This window comes from Alternaria viburni (assembly GCF_023758015.1).
Source record: "Alternaria viburni strain BMP 2772 chromosome Unknown scaffold_3, whole genome shotgun sequence".
In the NCBI taxonomy this organism is placed as follows: Eukaryota; Fungi; Ascomycota; class Dothideomycetes; order Pleosporales; family Pleosporaceae; genus Alternaria; species Alternaria viburni.
The window spans coordinates 936,036-961,538 of record NW_026055772.1 but is presented as its reverse complement, the minus strand read 5'-3'; the positions used below and the strand labels follow the sequence as shown (position 1 = coordinate 961,538).

The window sequence follows — 25,503 nt, the reverse complement described above, 5'->3', positions numbered from 1 at the left end:
CTGCAGCCCTGGTCTGCTGACCATGGCTGCACAAAGAATTGGGAATTACTTCTACGCGAACCTTGGTAAAGCGACAATGAAAAAGCCCCCACAGTGAAAATCGTACTCGCGGCGGCGAATCAGAAGGCAGCTGTCACCTATCCAGCCTACATGCACGGAGAAGACCATCCTCTGATCCACGTGTGCAGTCTTGCTATCCTGGATCTGACGCATCTTCCCGAGACCTGGCCACTGAGATGGCACTCATTGCACTTTCCGTTATATCCTCTCTACCTACCTCGCTGATATTGGATCTCGCTTTCCTTCGCTACCACACGCAGTCGAACAGAGTAGTAAAGCACGATGGCACAGAATAATATTGCAATATGCATTCCCCGTTCAGCGAAACGTTTTATCATCCAACAGCATTTTCGAACTATCGTTTCTTCCTCAAGCAACTCGTATCAAACACGCTCTTAACCCAGTCATACAAGATATCAAACACGCTCTTAACCCAGCCATACAAGATATTCAACTGCCCACGCACCCACCATGGTGGTCTCCGGATCGCCATTCCTTGTCCTCGAGACACCGCCACAACCACCGACTATCCGCACGCACCCACATCTTTTCAGTCCACAAACAACCTACCCAGCGCCCCCGCCACCCACCCGCCAGGTACCAACCCACCTTCTGCGCCCCGGTTCATACATCCCACAACTCACTTGTCCGACACCGACTCTACCACCCACACAGCAGATTGCGTCTCGCCCTCTACCTCCAATTCAGTATCCCCAGCCAACTCTCCAACCAAATCTCCAACCAACTCTCCAACACCAACAACCATCACCATCAACCCAACCGATCATACCTAGTGAACACACATACAAGGCCCCGACCCGTCCCCCCGGTCTCTCCACTCAACCAGGCCAATACCCAACGCAGCTCTTCGACGCACTCATCTACCAACACAAGTGTGCAGGCTGTGTGCACGAGCGTTTCTACGGGAAAGAATACAGCACGTATCACTGGCCGGCGTGTAGGTGGTTGGAAGGGAGGGAGAGGATGGGGAATGCGGATGCGAAGGTGGGGAGTGGGGGGTGGAGGAATGTTTTTAAGGATGAGAATGGTGGAGATGGGAATGGGAGTGGTGAGGGGGGTAGAGATGAGGGAGGGAATGGGAATGGATGCTGGGTCGGAGATGCAGGAGCGGCGAGGTGGGCATGGGAGAGGAGAGGGGGAGACGGAAGGGGTGTGAGGGCGTGTGATGGGGCGGAGACTTGGAGGAGGGAACAGAGATGAGGAGAGGATAGAGAAGAAAAGGGGTTGTTCCTCGACAGGGTTCTGTTTGCCTCGGCGTACTATACCTGATTCTGATTTCGCAGACTTGTGAAATCAGGGTATTTGGAGGACATGGTGTAGTAAACCGCAGGTCTTTGCAATGAGCAAGAAAGACTAAAGGTGTTGGCTAGAGATAAAATGAATAAACTTGGTCGTACAAGTACCAACACCACATGCCTACAGCGCCATAGCACAAGATATCCACTCCAATGCTCCTTGATGGATGCATGTACACAACGCCAAACTTCAAAGCCAAAGTCCCCCTAAATACTCTCCCCCGTCTCCGCCCTCGGCCTAAACCCATCCGGCGTAAAAGTCCAGCCCCTCCCCTCCGTAGGCGTCATAGCCCTCCTCCTCTCCACGGGACTCCAATCCATCACCCCTGGCGCCGGCAACCCCGCAATCGCAGCATCATCCCTCGCGCGCTGCCTATCCATACTCTGTCTCTCCAAACTCTGTCTTTCCACCCCACCTCCACCACCACCGCCAGCCGCCGTCGCAGCACTCCCCTGCATAACCACGCCGCCCGGACTGCCCAACCCCTCGGTATCAGTAACCAGCCTGACACCCGCGGTACGTTGGCGTTCCCTCTCCTTGACCGCGCGTTTTCCCTCTGCCTTCTTCTTCTCAAACTCGATGATGAGCGTCTTGAAATACGCTTCTGCGGCGCTGGTCGCGGAGTAATGAACGGGTGTCCAACTATAACTATTGCTCGCCAGCGGATTCGCGCCGTATTGGAGTAACATCCTCAGGGCCTTTAATTCCCCCGCCGCAGACGCATGGTGCAGTGCCGTGTTGCCTTGTAAATCGCTTGCGGAGAGTAGATTCGGTCCGTGGAGGATGAGCGTGGGAATGAGATGCAGCGTCCCCGCGCCCGACTGACACGCCAGCATGAGGGCATCGAGCCCAGATTTATTCTTCCAGTCCACAGCCTCAGGGAAGCGCTTAGCGAGGTAAACGCCGCATTCCTCCTTGCCCGCCGAAGCCGCAAGCATGAGGGGGGTTTCCCAATCGTTGTTCCTGCTGATCATGCCGTCTTCATGGCCGGCGTCGACGAGGAACTCGGCAATGGTCGTGAAGCCATGTTTCGCCGCGAGGTGCAGCGACGTGTTGGAGCGGTCGTCAAAGTCCGGGTTGCGCAGGTACTTGTGGTTGTTGCGGATGATGCGTTGGACGAGGGCGAGGTCGTTGAGGAGGATGGCGCGCCGGAGTCGCCGGGGTACGTCAATCCTGAGGGACGCCATTAGGGACGCGTTCTCGGCTGGGAAGGCGTGTAGAGGGTCGCGTTACTCTGTGGGATACGACTTACATGGCTGCGGCAGTGAAACATGGTGGGATGATCAAACGGCGAGGGAGACGCGCGGGCAGTCGCGTGGTGACGTTGGGAAGCTGAGCTGCTGTGGGGCGGGAGCGTTGAGCCTTGGATCAAGCTGCGGGGAGCTTTCACGGAATCTTGCTGCAACTGGCCTAGCACTCGCGTGGATGCGCTGCATGGATCCGTCCGTCAGATTAGCGACTCTTGTAGCATCTGCACTGTCACATGTCACTGGTGGGTGGATAGTGTGTCATGACGTCTCGGATCTGGTCTATTCATGCATCATTAAGATGTTGGTCCCACATTGTCGGGAACTTCTATCAATGCCAGCCCACATGCGGCTATCTTACACGCTCACGAAATAATCGTCCAAGCTGTAATGCCTCTACAAGCCCTCAAAGTCTCCAGCCGCGTCGTCCTCGTCAATGTCGCCATCTTGAATCTCCTTGGCCAACTCGCGTTCTCTCTCGCGTGCCTCCTGAGCGTTCTTGAGCTCTAGACGATGTTGGTTCATGGGGTAGCGCATGGCCTTGACGCACTCGTCGTGCAGGGTCAGGCACGCCCGAATGCGCTCGTGGAATGCCTCACCAGGCTCGCGGGTTGCATAGATGTCGCCAGCGACCTTGGTCTGCATGAAACCCTTCTCGTGGTCAATTGAAGCCTCTATGACTCCGTCGCGGATAGCCTTGGCAACAATGTACTCGGCGGACTCCTCGCTCTCAAGACCAAGGCGGATGCAAATGTCACGGAGCGAGATGCGCGAGTACGAAAGCGACAACATGCGAATGCCGGTCTTGATGACGTTTTGGCGAAGGCGAAGGATGAGGGTGTAGGTGCCGTCGCGGTGGAAGACGGATGAGGATGTCTGTACAACCTTCAGGAAGCCCTGTAGGTCACCGACACGGACTGCCTGGACCAGGCGGAAGTAGGGCTCCATGGCACGCTCCAGACGGGGCTGGCTAAAGACATCGCGCTCGGGGATATCACCCATCAGCAGCTCAACGACTACCAGGAGCTTCATTGAGGCCTGGTAGAAGCCAGTTGCGCAATGGGCAGAAGGCGACTTGCGGGTGGCGCTGATCAGATGCTCGTGTGCCTCGGTGTAAGACAGCTGGATAGCCCGTATGCGACCAAGGTAGTACAGGTACCTCGCGACCTGGTTGTTGGGGGCGTTCGGTGGGAATTGTGTCTGCGCAACGAGGAGGTCGGCTTGTGTGATGTCGGCGGTCGAGAGGTAGTTTCGGAGCAGCAAGGTGGTGACGGACGCCTGCGTGTCGGGGTCTTTCCTGAGCACGGCGCTTCGGAGAGCGGCGAGCAGCTTCCCACGGATGTTGATGACGGGCGACTGCTTGGACGGGGGCTTGGGATCCATCTCCTCGTGGAAGAGGGAGAAGTAGAAGTAGGCCTTGGCTGCTAACGAGTCCAGCGTCCGCCTGTTGAGCTCTCGGATCTTGTCTACCAGCGTCTCGGCGAATTCGGCGCCCTCTTCAAACTCCTTCTGATCGTAGAGATATACCTGCGCCTGTTAGAGATGCACCATTGCTGCCGTCACCAGACATACCTGTATCAGAATGGCTATGTATACGTCCACCTCGGGCAGGGGCTCCTTGGTGTTGTTCTTGTTAAGTTGCACCTCCTCCTTGTACTGGGAGACGACGCTCTGTATCGCCTCGCCGTCCATGCCAATGTACTCGATGAAGTTGCGCGCCGTGGCGTTGTTGGGCGAGTACGTCAGGATGATGACGGAGCATAGTACGCGGTCGGTGAGCCTCTTGCGGAGCGACGATATGGAGCGGAGGGCGCGTAGAGTGAAGCGGGTATCGAACTGGGCGACGGCTCGCTCGAGGAGGACAAAGTTGCTGCGGATGTCTGTCGTCGTCGGATCAGCACGCTGGTACAGATACTTGCACGCTGCGACCTCAGTGGCGATGATGTGATTGGGGCACATCTTGCGGACCGGCCACGAGGTGGTGCAGTTGGTACAGGGGCACTTTGAGGTAAAAGGCATGTTGACTACTTACCAGCAATCGCCTTCTGCTCGACGTTCTCGGTTTTGGGCTGCTCGCCCTCGACGACGACGCCTTCCATGCTGTCCGCCATGATGGTCGCTCTTGACGTGGAGGTGGAGGGACGGAAGGTGCGGGTGTTTATGGGGGGAGTGGTGGGTGGTGAGGGTGGTGTTGATGCTTTGCGGAGGTTGAGCTCCCAGCTTCACTGACGCCAGCGCGGCGGAACATCGGGGAATAGTTATCGAGCACCGACGCGCCTTGTTGACCCCCGCGTCACCCCAGCATACTTTCTGTATACAATTTGTGTGCACCATGGCACTTCTGGATGCACACCTAGAGCAAATCTCGCTCTGCGCAGCGTCAATCGCAGAGTTGCCGTGCGTCTCCCGTCCTTCACCCTCGATAGCTTCCGACTGAACACCCTCAGGTTCGCCCCGCCCAAGATCTTCACCAACGCGTTACTGCAAAACCACGATATCACGAGCTTGATTCGAGACACCGAACTTCACGAACGCGCGCTATTCTCCGTCCCTCCGCCACCAGCAGCTCCGAAGCATGCCGAACCAGCTCCGTCTACCAACAGGCGCAACACCATCTTCAACCCCAATGGAGGCGGCAGCACCAGCACAGGCGGCGGCGGTGCAAATGCTGTCAGAGCACCCAGACGTAACACGGCTGTAGCAGCAGTTCTCGGCAATGAGCTAGTAGAGAGGATACGTCGAGGCGGTGGAGGAGGAGCGGGCTCAGGTCTCGGCTACAGAATGTACAACGGCAGCAACAAGAACGAGATTGACGTAGAATCTCTATTAGAAGGAGCTGAGAAGCTTCTTGGAGTCTAGTACGTCTCAATCAACATCAGGCATGTAATCCCCAACTGACCATAGACAGCCCCATCCCAGGCGTCCACGACAAAATCGCAGCCATGCGCCAACGACACGCCCAAGTCTCCGCCTCGCTAGAATACTACGAAAACCGACTTGCCGAACAACAAGCTCAGCTCGGCAAGCTGAACCGCTCACGGGGTGACTACGCGGAGGAGGATATGGATGAGCTCGAAGAGGAGCCTGAGCCAGCAGTCGTGCTGACCGAGGAAGACCTTCGGCGAGAGGAAGAGGAGACACGTCAACTTGAGAAGAAGAAGAAGGAGCTTGAGGATCGTGTTACTTCCATGTCGAGAGATATATCTGGTTTGAGGTGATCAGGAGATGGTTAAGAATGTGATTTGAAGTTAGGCTAGGAGTTGCAATATGATACCCCATGTTTTCGCCTCAGCAATTTGGACTATACCATGATAGACTACATGCTTATTCACGAGCAGAAAGAGGATGATGCAATCATTGTTATTCGTTAATCGTTACTAGGGATATTTCATGTACAAAACAGGGTACTCGTCAAAGTCTCCATGCTTTCCCTCACTAAAACAACGCACCACCCAACATAGCGCCACCAAGGAAGCCAGCTGCAATGGGCAGGCCGGCACCACCGCCATAGCCGTATCCATACGGCCTACCGTACGGCCCAGCAGGACGCATATACCTCACACCAGGATTTCCAAACTGGCGTGCACCATAAGGATTATATCCATAAGCTCCCCTCGGAGCATACGGCCCATGAGGCGGCTCGATATACACATCCCTACCCTGACGGTCCTTGCCCAGCAACTGCGGCTGCCCCGTCTCCATAGCACGTATCAGAGCCTGTCTTGTACGCAGATGTTGAAGATACGCCTGCCGTTCCTGCTCCGCACGCTGAGAACGAGACTGTTCACGCTGCTCATGTGTCTGACCCGTGATCTTGTCCTTCAGCTTCCGTGAAAACTTGTGTATGCCTGTTGGTTCACCAGGCGCCGCAGCGCCTTTACCCTTCGATGTAGGTCGCGGAGGGAGTTGGTCTTCCGCATCGGAGTCCTCAGCTGTGAGGTCCTCCAGTGTCATGGTTCGGTGCATGCGCGTGTGCTTCTTACGCTCTTCGGGAGTTAAAGTGTTGAGATACTGCTCGTCGTCGTATGGATGTGTCCATATGCTACGTGGAGGATCGGCTTTGGTGTCGACGAAGAATTGGTGCGAGGTTTCTGGGTCGAAACTACGGACCCAACCATCAGGGAGCGCGCGCATCTCGTCTTCCATGGAGCGGCGGCGCTCGGGTGGGATGCCATTGCGTTCGGTGCGGGCTGCAGGGCCGTCGGTGGAGACGCGGTGGATGCCTTGGGAGGGTTCGGCGTCGAATATGGCGGCTTCGTAGCTGGGTGGTGGCTCATTGGGATGTGAGGTTGCCATTGTGGAGGGTGTAGGTCGTATGAAGCTTTGAGGGAGGTTCTTGGTACTTTTCTGGAGACGATATCTTGAATTTGAGGTAGTAGAGCTTGTAGGTGAGTAGCTTGGAGGTTGTTACAGTGTATGTGGATGTAGTGACATCGTTTGGAGAAGTGGCGTCGATGCTCATGACGTCAATGTGGCCGTGCATCTCAACGGGGCTAAGGGGCAGCATCTCCGACGTGTTTCTTGCATGTGATCTTCGCCACCCTTATGTGCACACCAATCTGCACCATTCTGCCATCATGGCTTTGCCACACATCATGCGAAAGCCTGAAACGCATGCGCAACATCCGGGGAAGCCTTTCCAGATATCCATGAGTGCACACCAGCCTCGTCTCTCCACCATGTGCGCTTGTCACACTGCAGAAATCCCCACTGGGACGGATGGCGCGTGTCCCACCGAGGTCTCGAGACCGACAACCGAGACCCCGGCGCTGGCTTCGGTAGTCTGAGATCTCGTGTTCGACGCTTCTTGCGCCCGGTAATTTCCCAGCTTTGTCCGCAGCATCTGCATTTGTTGGGTATGTCGAGCCGGACCAAGGATTACATCACGAGCGTGCTGCGACGATGCTAAACATCTTGGACGAATTGAACCCAACTAGAGAAATCAAAGTAGCACCGCCACTTTACTTGACAAGAGGTCAAATTTCTATGTCATCCTCTACACACATCTCAAGCGACATACCTCGCTCCGATGATCATGCGGCTGAAGCACCACACCGAGTTGGGAAATACTGTGTCAAACACGCAGGTCAGGTGCAGCCTTCCCATCCCTCTTCTCCTCTACCAAGAATATATGGTCTTACGTCTACCGTCGGAGCAGTCAGCCTCGCGCGCACCTTGCTATCATTCGGAACCACCCACAAACGCTTCAGGAGATCTGCGCCGGGCTCTGGCTCTTCCTTACCAACCCTCGAATAGGCCTGGAACTGTTAGGGGCACGTTGTTTGGTCATGCGAAGGATCCACGATACCACACTTATGGAAACTATACTGTATGCATCTACTGACAAACGTGTAGCTTCTCGGTGTGTGTACTCTTACCGCTTCTGAGCCGTACAGCCTGCCCTATTTTCATCGACTACCACAACTCCACAGATCCATTGTCTGAGGCAAGAACGTATATCGCCATATGTTAAGGGTTACTAGTCAGAGCATTATGGGACGACCCGGGCGCCACGGTCGATTTGTGCGCTCAAGCACCCGATGAACTGGTCGCGAGACCTTCGGCGGGGTGAGGCTTCAGGTACCCGAGAGCCGTATGTGCTACCAGGCGAATGCATGTACTTTCCGAGGGACTTACTTGGGCAATCTCCCCGCGTTTGGAGTATCCACCGTTCACGTCTTAGGTCGATGTCTTAGATGGGACAAACCGACCTTCCTATACTGAATATGGATGGCCATCCCCCGGTAATTGACGCTACAGTACTGTACCTCATGGCTTGCTTTCCCAGGTTATATAGCTCGCCGCGCCCTGCAGCAAGGCAATCTTTACCGGGTCACTGTCCATCACTCGACACATTCCTTCATCACATACACGATTCAAGGACATTCACGTACTTCGCCTGGTCTGGATTACTATCCCTGTCTTAACTTCTCGTGCACTTATACGCTTTTAGCTGTCAGCATGGCGAAGCTGACACCTTTCCTTCTGGCCTTGTTTTATCTTTCCTCTTCCGTTCGCAGCCTGCCCGCGGTAGGAGAAGTAAGAAGAGGGCCAGCCAAAGTTGCGGCTCGCGAGATCACTTTGACAGACGTTTCGGTCACTACAAGTTATAGCACAGCTATTACGTCGCTGCAGTCGGCCTCTCCCACTGTAGAACCATCCAATACCGGCGTACGTTACAATCTCACAGAACGGGTTCAAAACGTAGAATCTGACGATGACTAGAGCTTTTTGACGGGCCTGCCTTCAGGTGGTTTCACGAAGGATCCAGTCGATGGCCCAGGCACTACAACAGCCACCAAGCCACTGTGTCCCGATGAAACGCCTCTTGAGCCTGGTCCCACAGCGCCCTTCAATCCAGCTTCGTCAAACATCTTCCAATCTATTGCGAGCGCAGTGATTCCGTCGGCTATCCCTTCCAGAGCAGACCACCCCGTTCAGAGACAGAACATCGACGACAGAGACGTGCCGGCCCAGACGAACAAGTTTTATGCCAACTTCTTCCTTGGCAGCCAATCTTTCCCGACCTGGACACACCCTTACTCTCTCTCGTGGGCTCGCCGAAACGATGGTGGTCCAAACGGTACGTAAAAACATACGCAGATGTCAGGCGCATACTGACATGAACTTCTACCCATCTCAGGTATTGCCATTAGTCACACAACTCGGGACAGATTTGCTTTTGTTCCAAATGCTGATGACACTCGATTCTTCATCTCACCGCTCGGTATCCAACACATCATACTGTCCGCAAAAGAACTAAAGGCGGATACATATCTCTCCCTTTCACGTTTGGGGGCCTTCTCCACATATGTGAACTTGCGACCAAACAACCTCCAGGGTACCCGCATCATGATGTCTCTTCCTGTTGTTCAGGGCATGGGCATGATGACAGCCGTTTACGACAGAGCAACACCAGTCATCAAGACCACTGTTTTCTTCTTGTCCCTGGAATACGTTGCGCTGATCAATGGTATCACGCACAAGTATCGGATCGTACTCAACGATGGGTCGCACTGGCTTCTCTATGCCACTTCGGACGGGTCTGTTGGTACACCTCCCTTCGTGTTAGAGAATAGTGAGACCATCACCGGCCCTTCCGATTTTGTCGGTAAGATCCAAGTCACGAAGAATCCATCAGGCACGGCAGTAGAGGGCATATTTGACAATAGCGCCGGTGTATACCCAGTCAATGGCACTATATCCGGGAACGTCAACGGGGCTTTCGGGAGTTATACAATAAGTTGGGCCAAAGGCGGTGCAACGGAGCGGCCGTTGCTGATGTACGCGCTACCTCATCATGTCGAGTCGTTCGACCAACAAACTGCGGCCGCCTTGAAAGACATCACACTAGTCACCACGACGAAGGGCTTTGCACGAGCTATTGTTTCCGACAAGATGACAATGGTGGAGAACGATCTGCCCGACAGTATTGGTTTTGCCCCATGGGCCAAGAACCCCAGCGCAGCTGGAGGCTCGGAGAACATCAATCTGAACGCCCAAGCCCTCGCGCTCATCAACCAAGCTGGCATAGCTGAGCTAAGCCAGAACATGATTCCGCAGACCTCACTGAACAGCATGTACTACTCCGGCAAAGGACTGGCCAAGTTTGCTGCCATCATCTACACAATGAACACCATGACGGGCAACAGCCAATACGCCTCCGCTGGGTTAGGTCGCCTCAAGGACGCTTTCAACGTTTTCGTCAACAACACGCAGCCCGAGCCACTTGTCTACGATCAGGTCTGGAAGGGTGTCGTGTCACGTGCCAGCTACTCCGGAGATCTTGGTCTGGACTTTGGAAACACGCTATACAATGATCATCACTTCCACTACGGGTACTTCGTTTACACCGCTGCCGTCATCGGCCATCTCGACCCTACATGGCTTGGCGAAGGTAGCAACAAAGCCTGGGTCAACAACCTAGTCCGCGACTTTGCAAACCCCGTAAGTGACTCGGAATTCCCCTTCCAGCGCTCCTTCGACTGGTTTCACGGTCACTCCTGGGCAAAGGGCCTCTACGAATCCGGCGACGGCAAAGACCAAGAATCCACCTCGGAAGACACTTTCGCCACCTACGCGCTCAAGATGTGGGGCCGAATCATCCAAGACGCGAATATGGAGGCACGAGGAAATCTGCAACTCGCTGTCCAAGCGCGTAGTATCAAGAACTATTTTCTCATGGAAGCCGACAACAGGAACCAACCCGCTGGCTTCATTAAGAACAAAGCAACCGGCATCCTCTTCGAGAACAAGATCGATCACACCACGTACTTTGGCGGAAACATCGAATACATTGAGGGTATTCACATGATCCCGCTCAACCCCTCCTCCGCGTACACTCGTCGTAAGCAATTCGTCCAAGAAGAATGGGACATGTACTTCAGCAACGGCCGCGCCGAGCAAGTCCAAGGCGGATGGAAGAGCATCCTCAAGGCCAACCAAGCCTTGTTCGACCCACAAGCTTCATACGACTTCTTCGCCAACCCCAATTTCAACGAGCAGCTTGATGGTGGCGCGAGTCGTACGTGGTATCTGGCGTACTCGGCAGCGCTTTTGGGTGCGGATGAAGCTGGTGCGCAGCGCGATTACCAGATGGATTACGTAGGGCCCGAGAAGGAAGGGCAGAAGATCGAAGCGAGGGAGGGTCGGGAGGTGTCTGTTGATGTGGATGAGATGTGGTATGGAACGAGCTCTAGTGCTTGGAGTTCTGGGTTTAATTGGCCGAAGCCTTCGAGCACTGGTTCGGCTTCTACCTTGTCGAAGACTACTACTTCGTCTAAGGCTTGGTCTTCAGGGTTCAACTGGCCCCCTCGTTCGAGCACTGCATCGATGACTACTTCCTCTACTCTTTCGAGTACCGCATCGATGACAACTTCGTCCAAAGCCTGGTCTTCAGGATTTAACTGGCCCGCCCCGACGGTCGTTAAACCTACACCGACTTCGTCTTCGACGACCAAGGAGCCGGAGATGACTATGGTTTCTAGTGCTGGCAAGAGTGGCGGCAAAGGCGATGAGGAGAGCTTGTGGGAGCTGAGTCTTTAGGTAGGTGGCTGAGCTGGCGGTGGATGGGAGGAAGTGGACATGTGTTTGTTCTTCTTGTGGCTATTGCTGTGTAGACTTATTCGTGTAGATACTATGTTTAGAAACGAAATCAGACAATATCTTTTATACGCGACTTTGCTAAGGACGACCGGCATCTCATGTTCAGATACCACGATTCAATGCATTGGAGTTTGCAGAAGAGTAGAAGGTGCTGTCACCGCCATGTGGCGTCACGGGAGTGGCGTGTGTATGTGGGTCGGGATACGGCACCCGGAACGTCTCTTAAGCCGTGGACCGACCTACTATTAGGACATCGGGAGAGTCCCTCCGGAGTAATCATTCGTTCTATCGGGCCGGCTACTATAACAAGTCCTATTTAAAGGATCAAGCCTGGGTCTGATCACTAATCCGATGAGCAGATATGTTTCGCACTTTACCGTATGTGTATGAGGGGGATAACGCTCTCTGCAGGTCCCCGCAGCATCCGTATCTTCCGCGAATGCTTAGCAGCGGTGATGGCGTCGCTTGCTTTCTTGAACTGTCCCGATGATACCAGTCATCAAGAGATCTGTTGCAGCTGCACGTCAGGTTCTTTGGTGTTCGCCGAAGGGCTTGATTAACATTGTCCATTGCTTGCAATAGACTAATCGACCAGACCGCCATCTTCCAGGTGCCAAGTATGAACACGCATCCTCACCGTCTCTTGACAAAGGTACCCATGTACCCATCCCACCATGTCTTCGTACCGACAACCCGTTAGTCAACACAACGCACATACCACCGAGCTCGACGTTGAGGTTACGAAGTAACGTGGATACTTCTGACGTCGGAATACGAGGGATCGTAATATATAACCACAGCATCCTCACCACACTGCCATCCACCCACGCTTTCATCTCAAGTCCGGACCGAATCACCCGACACTCACTAACAAACCAACAAACCCATTTCAACCGCCAAAATGCACTTCACCCTCCCCGCCATCACCCTCGCCCTCGCGGCCGCCGTCAGCGCCAGCAACCCCATCCAGGCCGCCTGGAACGTAACCCGCTCTTATAAAGACGTCAGCCAACAAGTCGTATCCTTCGAAATCACCGCCGTCTACGTCGACGAAGAATACCCCGATGGTCTCGAATCCAAGTGCACATGGGTTGAAAAGGGCCAGGTCTACGGCGTCCAATGCACACCCGACACTTTCACGCTTGAGCCCCAGCGCGATGGTCTGAGTAAGTTGTTGTCGCATGGTCATGTATGAGAGAAGTTGAGGCTAATGTGCGATGTGATTGTAGCTATGAAGGTCCACCAGACTATTGAGAAGCCGAACCAGCAGGTTGTGTATGGAGAGGGCGAGGTTCCGAGGAGTGGGCATGCTGTTATTCCTGTTAATGCTCGTGTCGCTTAGATTGGCGATGGCTATTTCGAATATGTGTTGGAAGGCGGAGGAGATGGGGGACATGAGAAGGCATATTGGGTAGAAGTGCGATGACGAAAGTGGAGAAATAATAGATTACGCGTCAACCTGGGGAAAAACAGAACACCCTACATCAACGTTAGTTCACCTTCTTTGCATGTTTTTATGTTACTGTAGTCCACAGACCTGTTCAGATTTTCCCTCGTGTCAGGTAATTGCGCCTTTGACTTTGACCTTGACCTTGACTGCGGACTGGTCCTAGTTAGGGCTGCTTATTGAGGTTGCCCAGGTGTACTTACGGTATGATTGCGAGTAGCGACTTCCCTCAAGCCTGAGGTGAACAATGTAATTTGTCTCCTGGACTTACTAGGCATGGTTAGGCGATGCTCGATGATGCGCAAAACCTTGGAGGCGGGCCGACATAATGTCTGTTTCGGTTCGTTCAACTTGCAAGTGGGCCGAAGAGGTAGTTCTAGCTTTAGAAGTGGACGGCGTCTTAGCACTGCCGACTAAGGCAACTCTGTAGAAAGATCGACGAAAAGCGATCGTCAAGAGCCTCGGGACGCACACGTGCAAGAGCCTAGGGGTCGATCTTGCCACCCAGATTCGCGAGCAGAATGCGCGCATGACGATACAGACGGCATCATGAAGAGCCAATAGTCACAGTTTCGCTGCACGTCTTTCCAATGTTCCCATGAACAAATCTCCTCCATAGTCGTGTATTTCTCCATGCGATAGACATGGAGCCAGCTTCTAGTCGTGTGGCGCTTGCTAGAATAAAGCACGCGCTAGGGACGGCCCTGATTCGCACATGGGTCCAGGGGGAAATCAGCGTGACTCGCTGCCCACAGCGCCGAGGGTGACCGTACAACAACTCGCTTTACCTAGTCGACAGTGAAAATTAAGTTTCATGCACGGCCGAACGACTAGAGAACGTAGATGGCGCACGTCAAATGTGGGTAAAATGTTAATAACTGGTTCCCCCATAGACCGTGTCCGCGGAGGAGTTCTTTCATTCCACTACCATGGCGCCGCTTTCGCGACTTCTTACACGGCGAGCAGCCTTGTTTTCTCTTGTCGCATCAACACTCGCACAAACCGGCAACCCCATTCTCGACCCCATTCTCGAGACCATTGGATCCGGTCTTCAGGGGGATGGATTGATTGATGGTACACTTGGTGCTATCGGCGGAATACTAGGCGGCGAGCAAACCTTCGACTATGTCGTTGTTGGAGGAGGGACGGCAGGTGCTGGTGTTGGCGTAAGACTAGCCGAGGCAGGTTTCAGCGTTGCTATAATCGAAGCTGGAGGCTTTTACGAGATCGCGAAGCCGGTCTTGGGCACCACACCAGCAGGATCCTTCTTTGGAGTCGGAGCGAGCCTTGCCGACATGGTACCGACGACAGACTGGGGTTTTGCCACGGAGCCACAACCGCAGCTGAACAATCGCCGAATCCACTATGCTCGCGGCAAATGCTTGGGTGGGAGCAGTGCTTTGAACTTCATGGTTTACCACCGCGGGACCACGGCAAGCTATCAGATGTGGGCCGATGCGGTTGATGACCAGAGCTATACCATGGCAAACCTTACCCCATTCTTCAACAAAGCAGTGACCTTCACTGCCCCCGGAGAGCGGTCGCTTGATAACATCACGACCACTTACGATGCATCCAGCTTTTCAAATAGCGGTGGGCCTGTGCAGGTTGGCTACGGAAACTGGATTTCGATCTGGGCATCTTACCTCGAGAAGGCTTTCAACGCCTTCGGTATCCAGGAGAACACAGACTTCAACAACGGAAAGTTGCTCGGGTACCAATGGTCGCAGAGTACCATTCGGTCCCGCGATCAGACGCGAAGCTCGTCGGTTGCTTATATACATGCCGTACAAGCCAATTCCGAGGCCTCACGCAATCTCAAGGTGTTCACCCATACACAAGCTCGGCGAATCTTGTTCGACAAATCTTCTGCCAGGCCTAAAGCAAACGGAGTCGAGGTGTCAGCCCTTGTTGGGCTGGCAAAGTACACCATAAAGGCTCGTCGCGAGGTGATAGTGAGTGCAGGAACGCTTCAGTCTCCTCAACTACTCATGCTCTCGGGCGTTGGTCCGACTGATCAGCTTTCAGAGCATGGTATTGACCAGATCGTTTCAGCCCCTGGTGTTGGTCAGAACATGTGGGATCACGTTCTATTTGGTCCTTCATACTCCGTCAAGTTCAAGACTGTAGGTTCCATACTTCTCAGACCTCTGGAATTGGTCAATGCGCTTGTTGAGTACACAACGAAAGCCAAGGGTCTACTCACCTATGCGGCCGACATATTGGGCTGGGAAAAACTGTCGAAGGTGGAAGGCATTCGCGACAAACTCAGCCAAAGCACACTGGATGCCCTGGAAACCTTTCCTGACGACTGGCCCGAGGTGGAATACATCGCTGCCGACGCGTACGCAGGCAATTTCCGTTATCCCCTGGCGCAACAGCCTCTGAACGGCAAGAAGTATGTCAGTATCCTTGGAGCCATGGTGGCACCGCTGTCGCGAGGCAACATTACACTCAAATCGGCAAATCCGCTCGCTGCGCCGGCCATCAACCCGAACTGGCTGTCTGATCCAGCCGATCAGGAGCTCGCTATCGCCTGGTACCGTAGGATGCGCGAAGTCTTTGCGACTAAAGAAGTCGCATCACAACTGGAATACATGGGTAGTGAAGCGTACCCAGGCCTCGACAAGGACAGCGACGAACAGATCCTTGCAGTCATCCGAGACAGCGCGATCACAGTATGGCACGCCTCTTCGACCTGCCGAATGGGCAAGAGCGTACTCAGAGATGGTGTTCGCGAGCGAGTCGATGAGATGGACGTCGTCGACTCTGAAGCCAAGGTCTTTGGGGTAGATGGGCTTCGTGTTGTGGACGCTAGTATTTTCCCTTTCCTGCCACCTGGCCATCCTCAGAGCACCATTTATGCATTAGCAGAGAAGATCTCGCAGATCATTGTTCGAGATGGTCGCAGTAGTACGTAGCGCTCACAACAATGGAGTGGGAAATTGAAGATGATGACTGTGGGGCTACCAAACTGGTGTTGAAGAGACGATTTGATGCAACTTCGCGCGGGTCGGCAGTAGTTAATGTGATTCATCCGCTAGCCTAATTAGGCATAGTCCGGCGATGCCCCAGAACGCGCAAAAGTGGGCCGATGTCAGCGCGTCGCTCACCCAACCCAACCCCTTTGTCCTTCCCGAAGTCCCCGCATGAATAACTTTGGAAGCATTTTCGCCAACCTATGCATACAGCCGTCCAGATATTGGTAACTCAACTGGCAAGCTCGAGAAGCTACAATGACCAACTGTCTCCTGGCGATAGCTGTCCCACCCCGAATGTGTAGAAGCACCCCACTGCACAGGCCGCAGACTCGCATCTTGGTCCACCATAGGAGGATGGCATGCAGCGCTAATAGCCACGGAGCAGCTTGCAGCCAGAGGAATACCAGCAGGGTATTTGAAGCACGAGAGCACTGCCCCGAAACCTGCGATGATGGTCGCGATGACAAGTGTCAAGATTATGGCCATTGGCGAATATCCGACTGTCGAGATCTGATTCACAGGTTGACGCGTTTGATCCGTGATGGAAATGCGGACCATGAAGACACTCTGGGAAGCGAGCCAATGGAAGAGGCCAGAGATAATCGTCATGGGGATCGCATATCGAAACGGCACGTTAAGCCAATGGGTATCTCGCTGTCCTCCACGCGGAGAGGTGACCCGAAGGGGTTTGCGCTCGTTCAGATACGAGGCCTATTTGTGTGCGACAAGCATATTCGTGTAAAGAGCGTTAAAGGCTAGGTAAAAGTAGGACAGTAGTACTTGTGGTGTGTTTGCAAGCATAATACTACCTACGAGCGGAAGGTTGGAGCTGAACAGGTTGGCGCCGTTTACGGTGCCAAAACCGATTTGCCATAGTTCGCGTGGGTCCGAGGGCATACCCACGAGAGAATAGTAAAGACTTGGAATGCCGAAAACGAAGACGGCAAAATAACTGTCCCGGGCATGATAAGCTTAGATCGTGGGTTAAGGTCTGCTGACTCACGTTGCGTATGTCCAGATCCATCTGCTCTCACTAGGAGCCTTCCTCCACCTCTCCTCTTTTGCATTGTATCTTTGGGGAATGGATTTCCGCGCTGGTTGTTGGGGCTTACCCTCTTTTTCCCAAAGAGACTCGATAAGCTGTCTGGAATATAGACAGCGATTGCGGGTTGTCGGATCTGGCTCATCGAGATATGTCGCCACTACATCGCCCACCGTAACGAGAGGAGCATGGTCTCCACAGATGAAGAGCGTCGCAGCTATACAGGCCACCTTGACAATGTTTGAAAGTATGACAGCCAGTGCGATAGAGAAGCTGAACTGTAGTTTACAGAATTCTTCGACTTGCTCGACTATGCAATGATTGATTCGATTGCCGTAAGGTCGCCAATCTGACCGATTGTGCGGCACTTCATAGCGACTCCGAACATCGCAGCCCTTGACTACATGGGAAGGACAGCGCCACGTGTTCGATGGATAAACCTCTGGTGAGGCTATTTCGGGTAGTCTCTGCGTTGTAGGCGTAAGGTCGAGTTTGTGCGGTGATTTCCGGTCTATACGATCTGACGGGGAATTAATGTTATCCCAAACAAAATACGACGTGTTGGGATTACGCCACAATTGCCACGTTGTGTTATTCCGCCACACTGTAGGGTAGTCTTGCACCAGATAAACGTTACCCATTCCAGAGACGTAATGGTTGTCGTACTGGGTAAAGCAATCCGACGTGCTGATATTCTTGTATCTCGGCATCGTGCCGTCCTTTCTTAGATAGACGACATCAGAAAGATTGGGCCGATATTTGTCCATCTCTAGCACCATTTCCTCGGTAACGTCTTTCGTGAGGTTCTTAAAGTTGGACGTGTCATATGGCGCTCCATGGAACCAATCATCTGTGATAGGAAGGACCGCGTAGTTGTTGGCCTGAAGTTTGGCGAAGACCACTGAATTGAAAAACAGGTGGAGTGGCACAGAGGTGCAGAGCAGTAGAAGCCAGACGGCTAATCTACTGCGTCCAATGTGTCTGAAGTTGCGCAAGTTTGGTACCCCGATGTGCAGCCATACTCGTTTCGCATGAGCCCGGTCAAGCTCTACCCTATTGGGGGCGCTGAGGACCTGCATGCAATAGTTGCTTGCGCATAACAGTAGTGTGCTGAGGATGTTAACGAGTAGATGAATTCTGACGTTTAATCTTCTTGTCCGTCCGCAGTTACCAATGCTCAATGTTCCGATGGTTCCTTCAATGATGTTTTCAGGGTTCTTCCATACCCATATCGTGACGACGAGGTTGAAGATGGTGATTGTTATCGCTCCTACGAGCGACAAGACTGCTCCGGGTCGCCATCCTGTCAGAAATGGTCGCCTGGACAGCCGCCGAGGCTGAAACACCGCGGATCGTGTTAAAAGCAAGAAGTCGTCGTCGTGCGATTCGTTTCCATTGCTCGTGGCAAAGCTCTCCGGTTTAGTTGAACCAGTACGTGATTCATGGATAGCATCAATGCCGTAGTCGCTGTTTTGCTCGACCGTAGGCTCCCTACGCTGGTTAGTGGCAATTGCGAGGTTACAATGACGTCATAGCCACGCGCCTAACTCGCACCTTTCGAATAGCTGGATCCCCCGAGGACCGACATCCACACTTGATCGGTCTTCCCTATATCGAGATGCATACATGGCATGTGAATAGTGAATCTAATGTCGCATTGAGATGGTATCGCAAAGTATCTGAACGCGCATGGGGTTTTAATTGTTACCTGCCTACTTATGATCTTATCTCGGACCAGAAACACCGCCACACTTTCCAGTTCCCGCTCGAACTGCGCCCCCGCCGCGCCAGACATTCGCCAGGTAGGGAAATGCATCTCGAGCATTCACCGCGTGTTGGGTCGTGGGGGCCGAGCGGAAGCGAGCGGGCCGCATCTTGGTTCATGCCCAGCTGTGGTCTGCCTAGGGACCTAGGTAGAGTGCCTATCCTGCAACGCCAATGCTCTACTCAGCCTCATCTTCTGAATATATCCCCGTGCTTACTGTATTGCTATCCTCACCGGTCGCTGCCATTGCGTGGGAATGAAAGGAGGATTGACGTTAACTCCGTGTCACCAGTACCAGCGCACTCACCAACATGACACTCTCATGTGTATAGGTTTACCTTTCTCTGTTGTCGCAGGCAAAGTGGGGTGTCTCCTTCGGTAGCATACGCATGCTTCACCACTGGCCACATACGAGATGCGTTCTGAACTCTGATTTACCTTCCGAGATGTTGGGCAATGGATGGATGTGACGTCAGAGGGCGCAATACGACGTGTCAGCCTTGCGAGTTACCTATGTAAGTGCAACAAGCGGATTTTCCATGCGACTGCACATGCTAGAGATACAGTCTATTATATTCGCTGTACTAGATCTCTGGTCCGAGGCATTGGCCCTTTTGGCACGGTACCTAGGTAGCTAAGCGAGAAGCTGGATAGACTAATTGGGTTAGCCTCGGCTTTTCGTCCGTGGCATTGCGTTTACTGATCTTGCTTGTGTGATCTTTTCGGCTCGCGCTCGAATTTGAAGTCTTTTCGCGATGGACTTTGGGTGTGTACGTTGGTGGGTTGGTAAGTCGATAACGGTGGTTACTGATCTTACTAAGTAATGTGCTTCAAACATCGAACCACGTAACAATGTGATTGAAAGAGGGCGGTTGTGGTTTGTAGGACAACTACTCTACCATGTGTTACTTAAATACCTAGGTATCAGGTCCTGTACTCTCAGTTCTATCCAGATAGCAACGGCACTGAAATCAGTATTTCGTCTAGAACCTCTTCTACTATCCCCTTCAACTCATCCGACTGACGACACGGTAAGAAGAACTCCTTGAAGCTTTCGCGGCCTCAGGTGCTAATATTGAAGTGTCAGAAGCCATGGCTCAAGAATCCGTCCTTCTTACCGGTGCCACCGGCAATGTCGGTGCAATCACCCTTGAGTACTTGATCCGTGCAAACCACAAAGTCAACATAGTCATTCGAAAGACGTCCGCTATCGCGTTCTTTGAGTCCAAATTTGCCGACGCCGTCCAGTCCGGTCTGCTAACATTCACTGTCATCCCGGACATGACTGTTGCTGGAGCCTTTGATGGGCCTTCGTCATCCGCGACAGCCGTCGTACATGTCGCAACTCCCCTTGCGGGCCCTGGGGGTGACCTCGTAAAAGAGATGATCGAGCCGACGTGGACCATTGACAAGAACATTCTGGAAGCGGCTAAGACAAGCAAGACCGTCAAGAGAGTCGTCATCTGCGGATCAATTGTGCAGACCGTGCTTCTGCCCGACTTCTTTAACCCCAATGTCGTCATTTCGGAGAAGAACTTCAACCCCATCACTTTCGAGGAGGCCAAGAACGACCCCCTGTCTGCGTATGTGTTTGCAAAGACCGACGCGGAGCACAAGACATGGTCATGGGTGGAAACGAATCGACCAGACTACGATGTGGTCATGCTACTGCCACCCTTGATCGCGGGACGAAGCCCACAACCAGGATACAAGCCTATCGCGAATGGACCGGGAGGCAACTCTGCTGTGTATACAGCGCTGTTGGCTGGAGATGACGTTCAGGGTGTGGACAGCATCCTTCCCTTCGTGCTGTGAGTATCTTCCCAGGTTCTTGAGCTCCGGGAGTCAGCCAGCCGGTTTGGTCTGCCCTTGCGGAGCTCAAGTACACTCAACTAGTACTTGCTTTGCAATTTGCTGACAAAACTCCAGAAACACTGACGACGTGGCCAAATCCCACGTCACCGCCCTTGATCGGAACAAAGTCCCTGGCAACGAACGCTATCTGTTAGTTTCGCCTGAGATCATGGACTTGCGAGCAATTGCAGTCGATCTCCGTGCCGAATCTCTCGAGTTGACTAAGCGGATTCCTGCACTTCAGCCTAATCTCGAGCGAAGAGGACCGGAGAAATTTGCGAAAATTGACACTTCGAAGTCGGAGGCTGTCTTTGGAACCCAGTGGAAGAGTGGCCATGACACCATCAAAGAGGTAGTCTTGGATGTGGTGAAATGGGAGAAGGAGAACAATGTGAACTAGAGAATTATACCACATGTTTGATCTTGTGTTGCGGTTGGAATACTATCTGATTCATCTTCATGACCTGAACCGTCTTCTCAGCATCGTTTTTCTGGTTGATGCAGAGTGCATCTACCCACAACGCCACATGCCTATCCTGTGCTCTCAGCCGTTTCAGAGCACTATACAGATTTGGTCGCACATAATGACGATTTGCATAAAGCTTCTTCTGAGCACTAAGTACCGCGGCCGTGAAATCTTTTATGGGCTCCGTGGCCTATTCGTCGTTGATGATGATGCTGTGCAAGTCCTCGCCTTCGCCCCAGTGATACGAAAGAGCTTCGTAGCAATAATCATCGTTCCCAAGTTGATCTTCATCAACGACCTGTAGGATTGCGTTGATGTCGTCATCTTCCTGTCCTGGCTTGACGATAAGCAAGCGGACCTGCTTAGACCCAATGGATGAGTATTCGTATGTGTCTTCGAACTTTTTGAGGGCGTTCAACATTCGCGACTTCGTCTTAGTGGGCTTCTCACTACCAGCAGGGTTTCGAATGCCTTGGTTCTCTTTGCTCTTGACTGCAGTCGGCTGAATCCTCTGATACCTCGTCAATTTTGGCAAAGAGGTCCCGACCTTTTGTGGTGGAAAGGAGGCTTTTGCTTCACCGATGCCGGACCCTTTCGAAACAAAGATAGCCGACAGTCGCGAGTCATGGCGATTTAGTCCTGGTCGTTGGTGCGTAGCGCGTGGTTCGCGGGAGTCTGATGCTTTGTTTAGAGTCTAGAGCGGTCAGATATCGATGAGACATCAAGAACTAGCGATATAAAGGCAAAGTCAGCTCACCTGATAAGCTGTCTCATTGTCTTGTTCGTCTGCGCCCGCCATCGTGTCCACATGGTCTTGAGAATCATCAACCAGCTTGGAACGCTTGTGTGCTTTTTTATTACTGTTCGTTTTACCACCATCATGGACTCTTTTATTAGACAGTGTCATTCTTGGAGAATGCGTATTCGCTCGAGCAAAAGATGTGGATCTAGGTCATGCCAGGTACCAAGAGCGGAGCAGGATCTCAACAGATATCATGCACTTCGCAAGCTTGCCAGAGGGGGAGGCACACGGGACGGTGGTGTGGAGCTGATTGGATATCGTTGCAGCTCCCCCATCCCTCGCTTCACCAGACGAGGGTGACCGTACAGTTGCTGCATACTCGCGTCGGATGTAGTCTGCTCAGAGAAAGTCAAAGTTGCTACCCAGTCCAGACTAATTACCTGTCCATAATCTAGCTGGATACTTTCCAGGCTCTGCGCATGTCCATGACATGATTCTGGTCGTGACTTTCCATCTTTTGGCTCTGCGCGCACGCAGCTATAAAGTCTGATCTGCTCTCGAGTATCTGCCGGTCTGTGGGTGATGAATAAAAGTCATGCATGTGACGGCATGATCACCAGAGCTTTCCTCTTTCCGAGGTCATATCGAGCTGAGCCAGCTGATGAATCCATGCCCAGGTGGCGTTGATCCTGGTTTATCAGGCCCGTTTGGTTCCAAGAGGCTTATCGAAACCGCCTGGGCAATGCAACCTTTCAGCCATGCAGGCGGTAGCTGGGAAGATGATTGCGATTTTTCAGCCTTGGCGGCAAAGTACCTAGGTATGTGAGCGAGACCAGATGTGAGAGCAGGTGTCAAAAGATTAGCTGGGTGGAGATGTATCCATAGACAGTACGAAGTGGGTGCAGTTGACATGTTCGCCTTTGCAACGTGTGTCTGTTCGCGATACGCAGGTGGGTGGATGCGGAATGGCCCCCGCACATGTGGGTAAGTAATTGCGATCTGCATCGTGCGCTCCGGCTTCTTTCGCGTGGTCTTCGCGGGCAGTCCACCAACACTTCCTGCCCGTTTCAACTATTGCGCGCTTGATGCCGCTCCACCAGCCTGCGCAAACGATGCGCGAGGTCATACAAGCTTCGCTGTATGTTCGACATTCGATCGCTGATCGGTGTGCATCTACTGTATCCTGTTTGCCGAGGCCTTTCAGCACTCGATGACGGAACGGCCGTCCCATGCATACTCCACTACGCGCGCCTGGCGCGTTGGCAGTGTCGGCGATGCAAGTACTGCAGCCTAAGGCTCTTTCAGCCTTGGTGTCTATGGCAAGAAAGTGTCTTTCTGATATTATGCCTCGCTCAGCCTGGAGGTTATCACGTTGTCGGACTCCGCCACAACAGGTGCAACGCCACCGAGCTCATATAGGCTTTCCGTGATCGTCGCTGAGCAAAGCATTGCCATTGAACGACTACCTAGGTATGGACCCTCTCAGCGTCACCGCAAACGTGATCACGGTATTGCAGGTCGCCAACTCCATTATAACATTATGCTACGAAGTCCGTTCAGCGCTCAAGCAGAGTCCTTGGTCCCTCACCAGAACCATCGACGAGATAAGAGACCTTCGAAATGTGTTGGAGAGCTTAGAACAGGTCTGCCGCGCGCTCGACACATCAAAAGAGTCCGACACGGCACGTTTCCGCACATTCCAACTACTATGCGAGTCCGAGACCAGCCCGTTAAGTCGCTGCCTCCAGGAGCTATCGGATCTAGAGAAGAAGATCAACTCCGGCAAGCAGACCCCTGGAAGGTCAACTCTGTTGGCGAAAGCGCGAGTGTTCACCCAGGTTATGGGTTGGCAGCTCAAAGAAGGTGACGCGAAAGTATGTCTAGAAAGGATAGAGCGGTGCAAAAGCACTATACTTTTGGCGTTGACGGCAGATGAGACGTAGGCTGCCCCCGCTTCATCGCTCATCTCATTCTCAGCTTATCAACCCTTGTAGAGCTCTGCTCCTTGACATCAGGAAGATGACCATCTCTCTGAACGAGACCACAGCCCATGTGCATTGCAATGTTTCCAAGCTCCTCACTAGGATTGAGAGCGCAGAACTAGGTATGTCTCTTTATAACGTGCAACTTTCAGCAGCTGATGCGCACAGATGATCGATCCCGAGCTCTTACACATTGGCTTTCTCCAGTGACGCCGTGGGAGAGCCATGAAGCAGCCGCTTCTGCAAGGAAATCTGGAACAGGCGGCTGGTTCATCGAGTCGAAGGTGTTTCAAGCCTGGGCTGTCTCCGGAAATGCTGGACTATGGCTGAGCGGCTTTCGTATGTAACATTGTGACATCAGAAGTGGCCGTGCTGACATCTTCGCTTAGCTGGGTCTGGCAAAACTATCCTTTTGTGAGTATGTGTTGAACTCTGGAGTATGCAACATCTAACTTGACCGAAGCGCAAACGTCATCCAGTCTCTCGAGAGTTTATTGCCTTCTTTGCCGCAACCCACGTTGGCGGCGTTCTTCTACTGCGACTTCCGCAAGGCCGAGGCACATGACCCCACTAATATTCTAGGCTCTTTGGTCGCGCAGATATGTTCCCAAACCGGAGCCAGCTACGACGAGTTAGAAGCTGCTTTTGATCATAGTCGCCATTCGAACAAACGGCCATCCATGGCCTTGCTGAGAGATATGCTATGTTTGCTTTCTGTGTCGAGAAGAATCATCTTGCTGGTCGATGCGATTGACGAATGCGTTCAGCGGAAGGAGTTATTGTCATCCTTGGCTTACCTCCAGAGCCTGGGAAAGAATATCAGCATCTTTCTTACGAGTCGGCATGAGCTCCATATCCAGGATGCACTGGCTTCATTCGAGCTCATTCAGATGGAAGGCTGGACAAGAGAGGTCGATGAAGACATCAAAACGTATATCGACCACAGACTACAAACTGATCGAAGTTTGTTACGACTGAAACCGTCGGTGAGGGATGAGATTAGTGTATGTTTACATGAAAGATCTTGTGGAATGTAAGTGCCTCTTTCATGAACTTGCGTCACATGAAAGTAACAATACAGGTTTCGATTGGTCCAGTGCAGCCTTGATCAAGTATCTGCGCTTCGTACCGTCCGCGATATCCGGACCACTCTCCAGCACCTCCCACAGGAGCTCGGACAGATTTACGAAAGCATATTGATGAGAGTTTCCGCCGCTGATACACCCATCGTTCGCAAAGTCCTACTCTGGCTCTCATTCACGGTGTTGCCAGTCACACTAGAGGAGCTTCACTCTGCTATCGCTATTGAACATGACTGCGAAGAGTTGGATGAAGACTCGTGCCTAAGTAGCGCAGAAGAAATAATTGCTGTTTGCGGCAGTCTGATCACAGTCTCAACGAATCGGCCAGGCCATGTCCGTCTCGCTCACCTTTCTGTGAAAGACTATCTGCTTTCAGAAGACATTCGCAACGGCCCTGCGACAGCCTTTGCACT

General features: G+C 52.9%; 9 protein-coding genes across 9 annotated transcripts; 5 read left to right on the top strand and 4 right to left on the bottom strand.

Moving 5' to 3' along the window:
• Positions 1–1,583: 1,583 nt before the first annotated feature.
• J4E79_001945 (uncharacterized protein) lies at positions 1,584–2,564 on the bottom strand (the record flags this gene model as incomplete). The annotated part of the gene is made up of 1 exon (XM_049350849.1): positions 1,584–2,564. The coding sequence occupies one exon, from the start codon at positions 2,562–2,564 to the stop codon at positions 1,584–1,586; it is 981 nt and encodes a 326-aa protein (XP_049214688.1).
• A 456-nt stretch (positions 2,565–3,020) lies between these two features.
• J4E79_001944 (uncharacterized protein) lies at positions 3,021–4,735 on the bottom strand (the record flags this gene model as incomplete). Its single annotated transcript, XM_049350848.1, has 3 exons — positions 3,021–4,151; positions 4,197–4,504; positions 4,657–4,735. The coding sequence occupies 3 exons, from the start codon at positions 4,733–4,735 to the stop codon at positions 3,021–3,023; spliced, it is 1,518 nt and encodes a 505-aa protein (XP_049214687.1).
• Positions 4,736–4,956: 221 nt separating this feature from the next.
• J4E79_001943 (uncharacterized protein) lies at positions 4,957–5,842 on the top strand (the record flags this gene model as incomplete). Its single annotated transcript, XM_049350847.1, has 3 exons — positions 4,957–5,021; positions 5,072–5,482; positions 5,533–5,842. 3 exons carry the CDS (start codon positions 4,957–4,959, stop codon positions 5,840–5,842), a joined length of 786 nt encoding a protein of 261 aa, XP_049214686.1.
• A 217-nt stretch (positions 5,843–6,059) lies between these two features.
• J4E79_001942 (uncharacterized protein) lies at positions 6,060–6,920 on the bottom strand (the record flags this gene model as incomplete). The annotated part of the gene is made up of 1 exon (XM_049350846.1): positions 6,060–6,920. The coding sequence occupies one exon, from the start codon at positions 6,918–6,920 to the stop codon at positions 6,060–6,062; it is 861 nt and encodes a 286-aa protein (XP_049214685.1).
• A 2,559-nt stretch (positions 6,921–9,479) lies between these two features.
• J4E79_001941 (uncharacterized protein) lies at positions 9,480–11,669 on the top strand (the record flags this gene model as incomplete). Its single annotated transcript, XM_049350845.1, has 1 exon — positions 9,480–11,669. One exon carries the CDS (start codon positions 9,480–9,482, stop codon positions 11,667–11,669), a length of 2,190 nt encoding a protein of 729 aa, XP_049214684.1.
• Positions 11,670–12,630: 961 nt separating this feature from the next.
• J4E79_001940 (uncharacterized protein) lies at positions 12,631–13,071 on the top strand (the record flags this gene model as incomplete). The annotated part of the gene is made up of 2 exons (XM_049350844.1): positions 12,631–12,895; positions 12,959–13,071. 2 exons carry the CDS (start codon positions 12,631–12,633, stop codon positions 13,069–13,071), a joined length of 378 nt encoding a protein of 125 aa, XP_049214683.1.
• Positions 13,072–14,105: 1,034 nt separating this feature from the next.
• On the top strand, positions 14,106–16,097 carry J4E79_001939 (uncharacterized protein; the record flags this gene model as incomplete). The annotated part of the gene is made up of 1 exon (XM_049350843.1): positions 14,106–16,097. One exon carries the CDS (start codon positions 14,106–14,108, stop codon positions 16,095–16,097), a length of 1,992 nt encoding a protein of 663 aa, XP_049214682.1.
• Positions 16,098–20,056: 3,959 nt separating this feature from the next.
• Positions 20,057–21,218, top strand: J4E79_001938 (uncharacterized protein; the record flags this gene model as incomplete). The annotated part of the gene is made up of 2 exons (XM_049350842.1): positions 20,057–20,775; positions 20,894–21,218. 2 exons carry the CDS (start codon positions 20,057–20,059, stop codon positions 21,216–21,218), a joined length of 1,044 nt encoding a protein of 347 aa, XP_049214681.1.
• A 256-nt stretch (positions 21,219–21,474) lies between these two features.
• On the bottom strand, positions 21,475–22,083 carry J4E79_001937 (uncharacterized protein; the record flags this gene model as incomplete). Its single annotated transcript, XM_049350841.1, has 2 exons — positions 21,475–21,795; positions 22,042–22,083. The coding sequence occupies 2 exons, from the start codon at positions 22,081–22,083 to the stop codon at positions 21,475–21,477; spliced, it is 363 nt and encodes a 120-aa protein (XP_049214680.1).
• Positions 22,084–25,503: the final 3,420 nt, after the last annotated feature.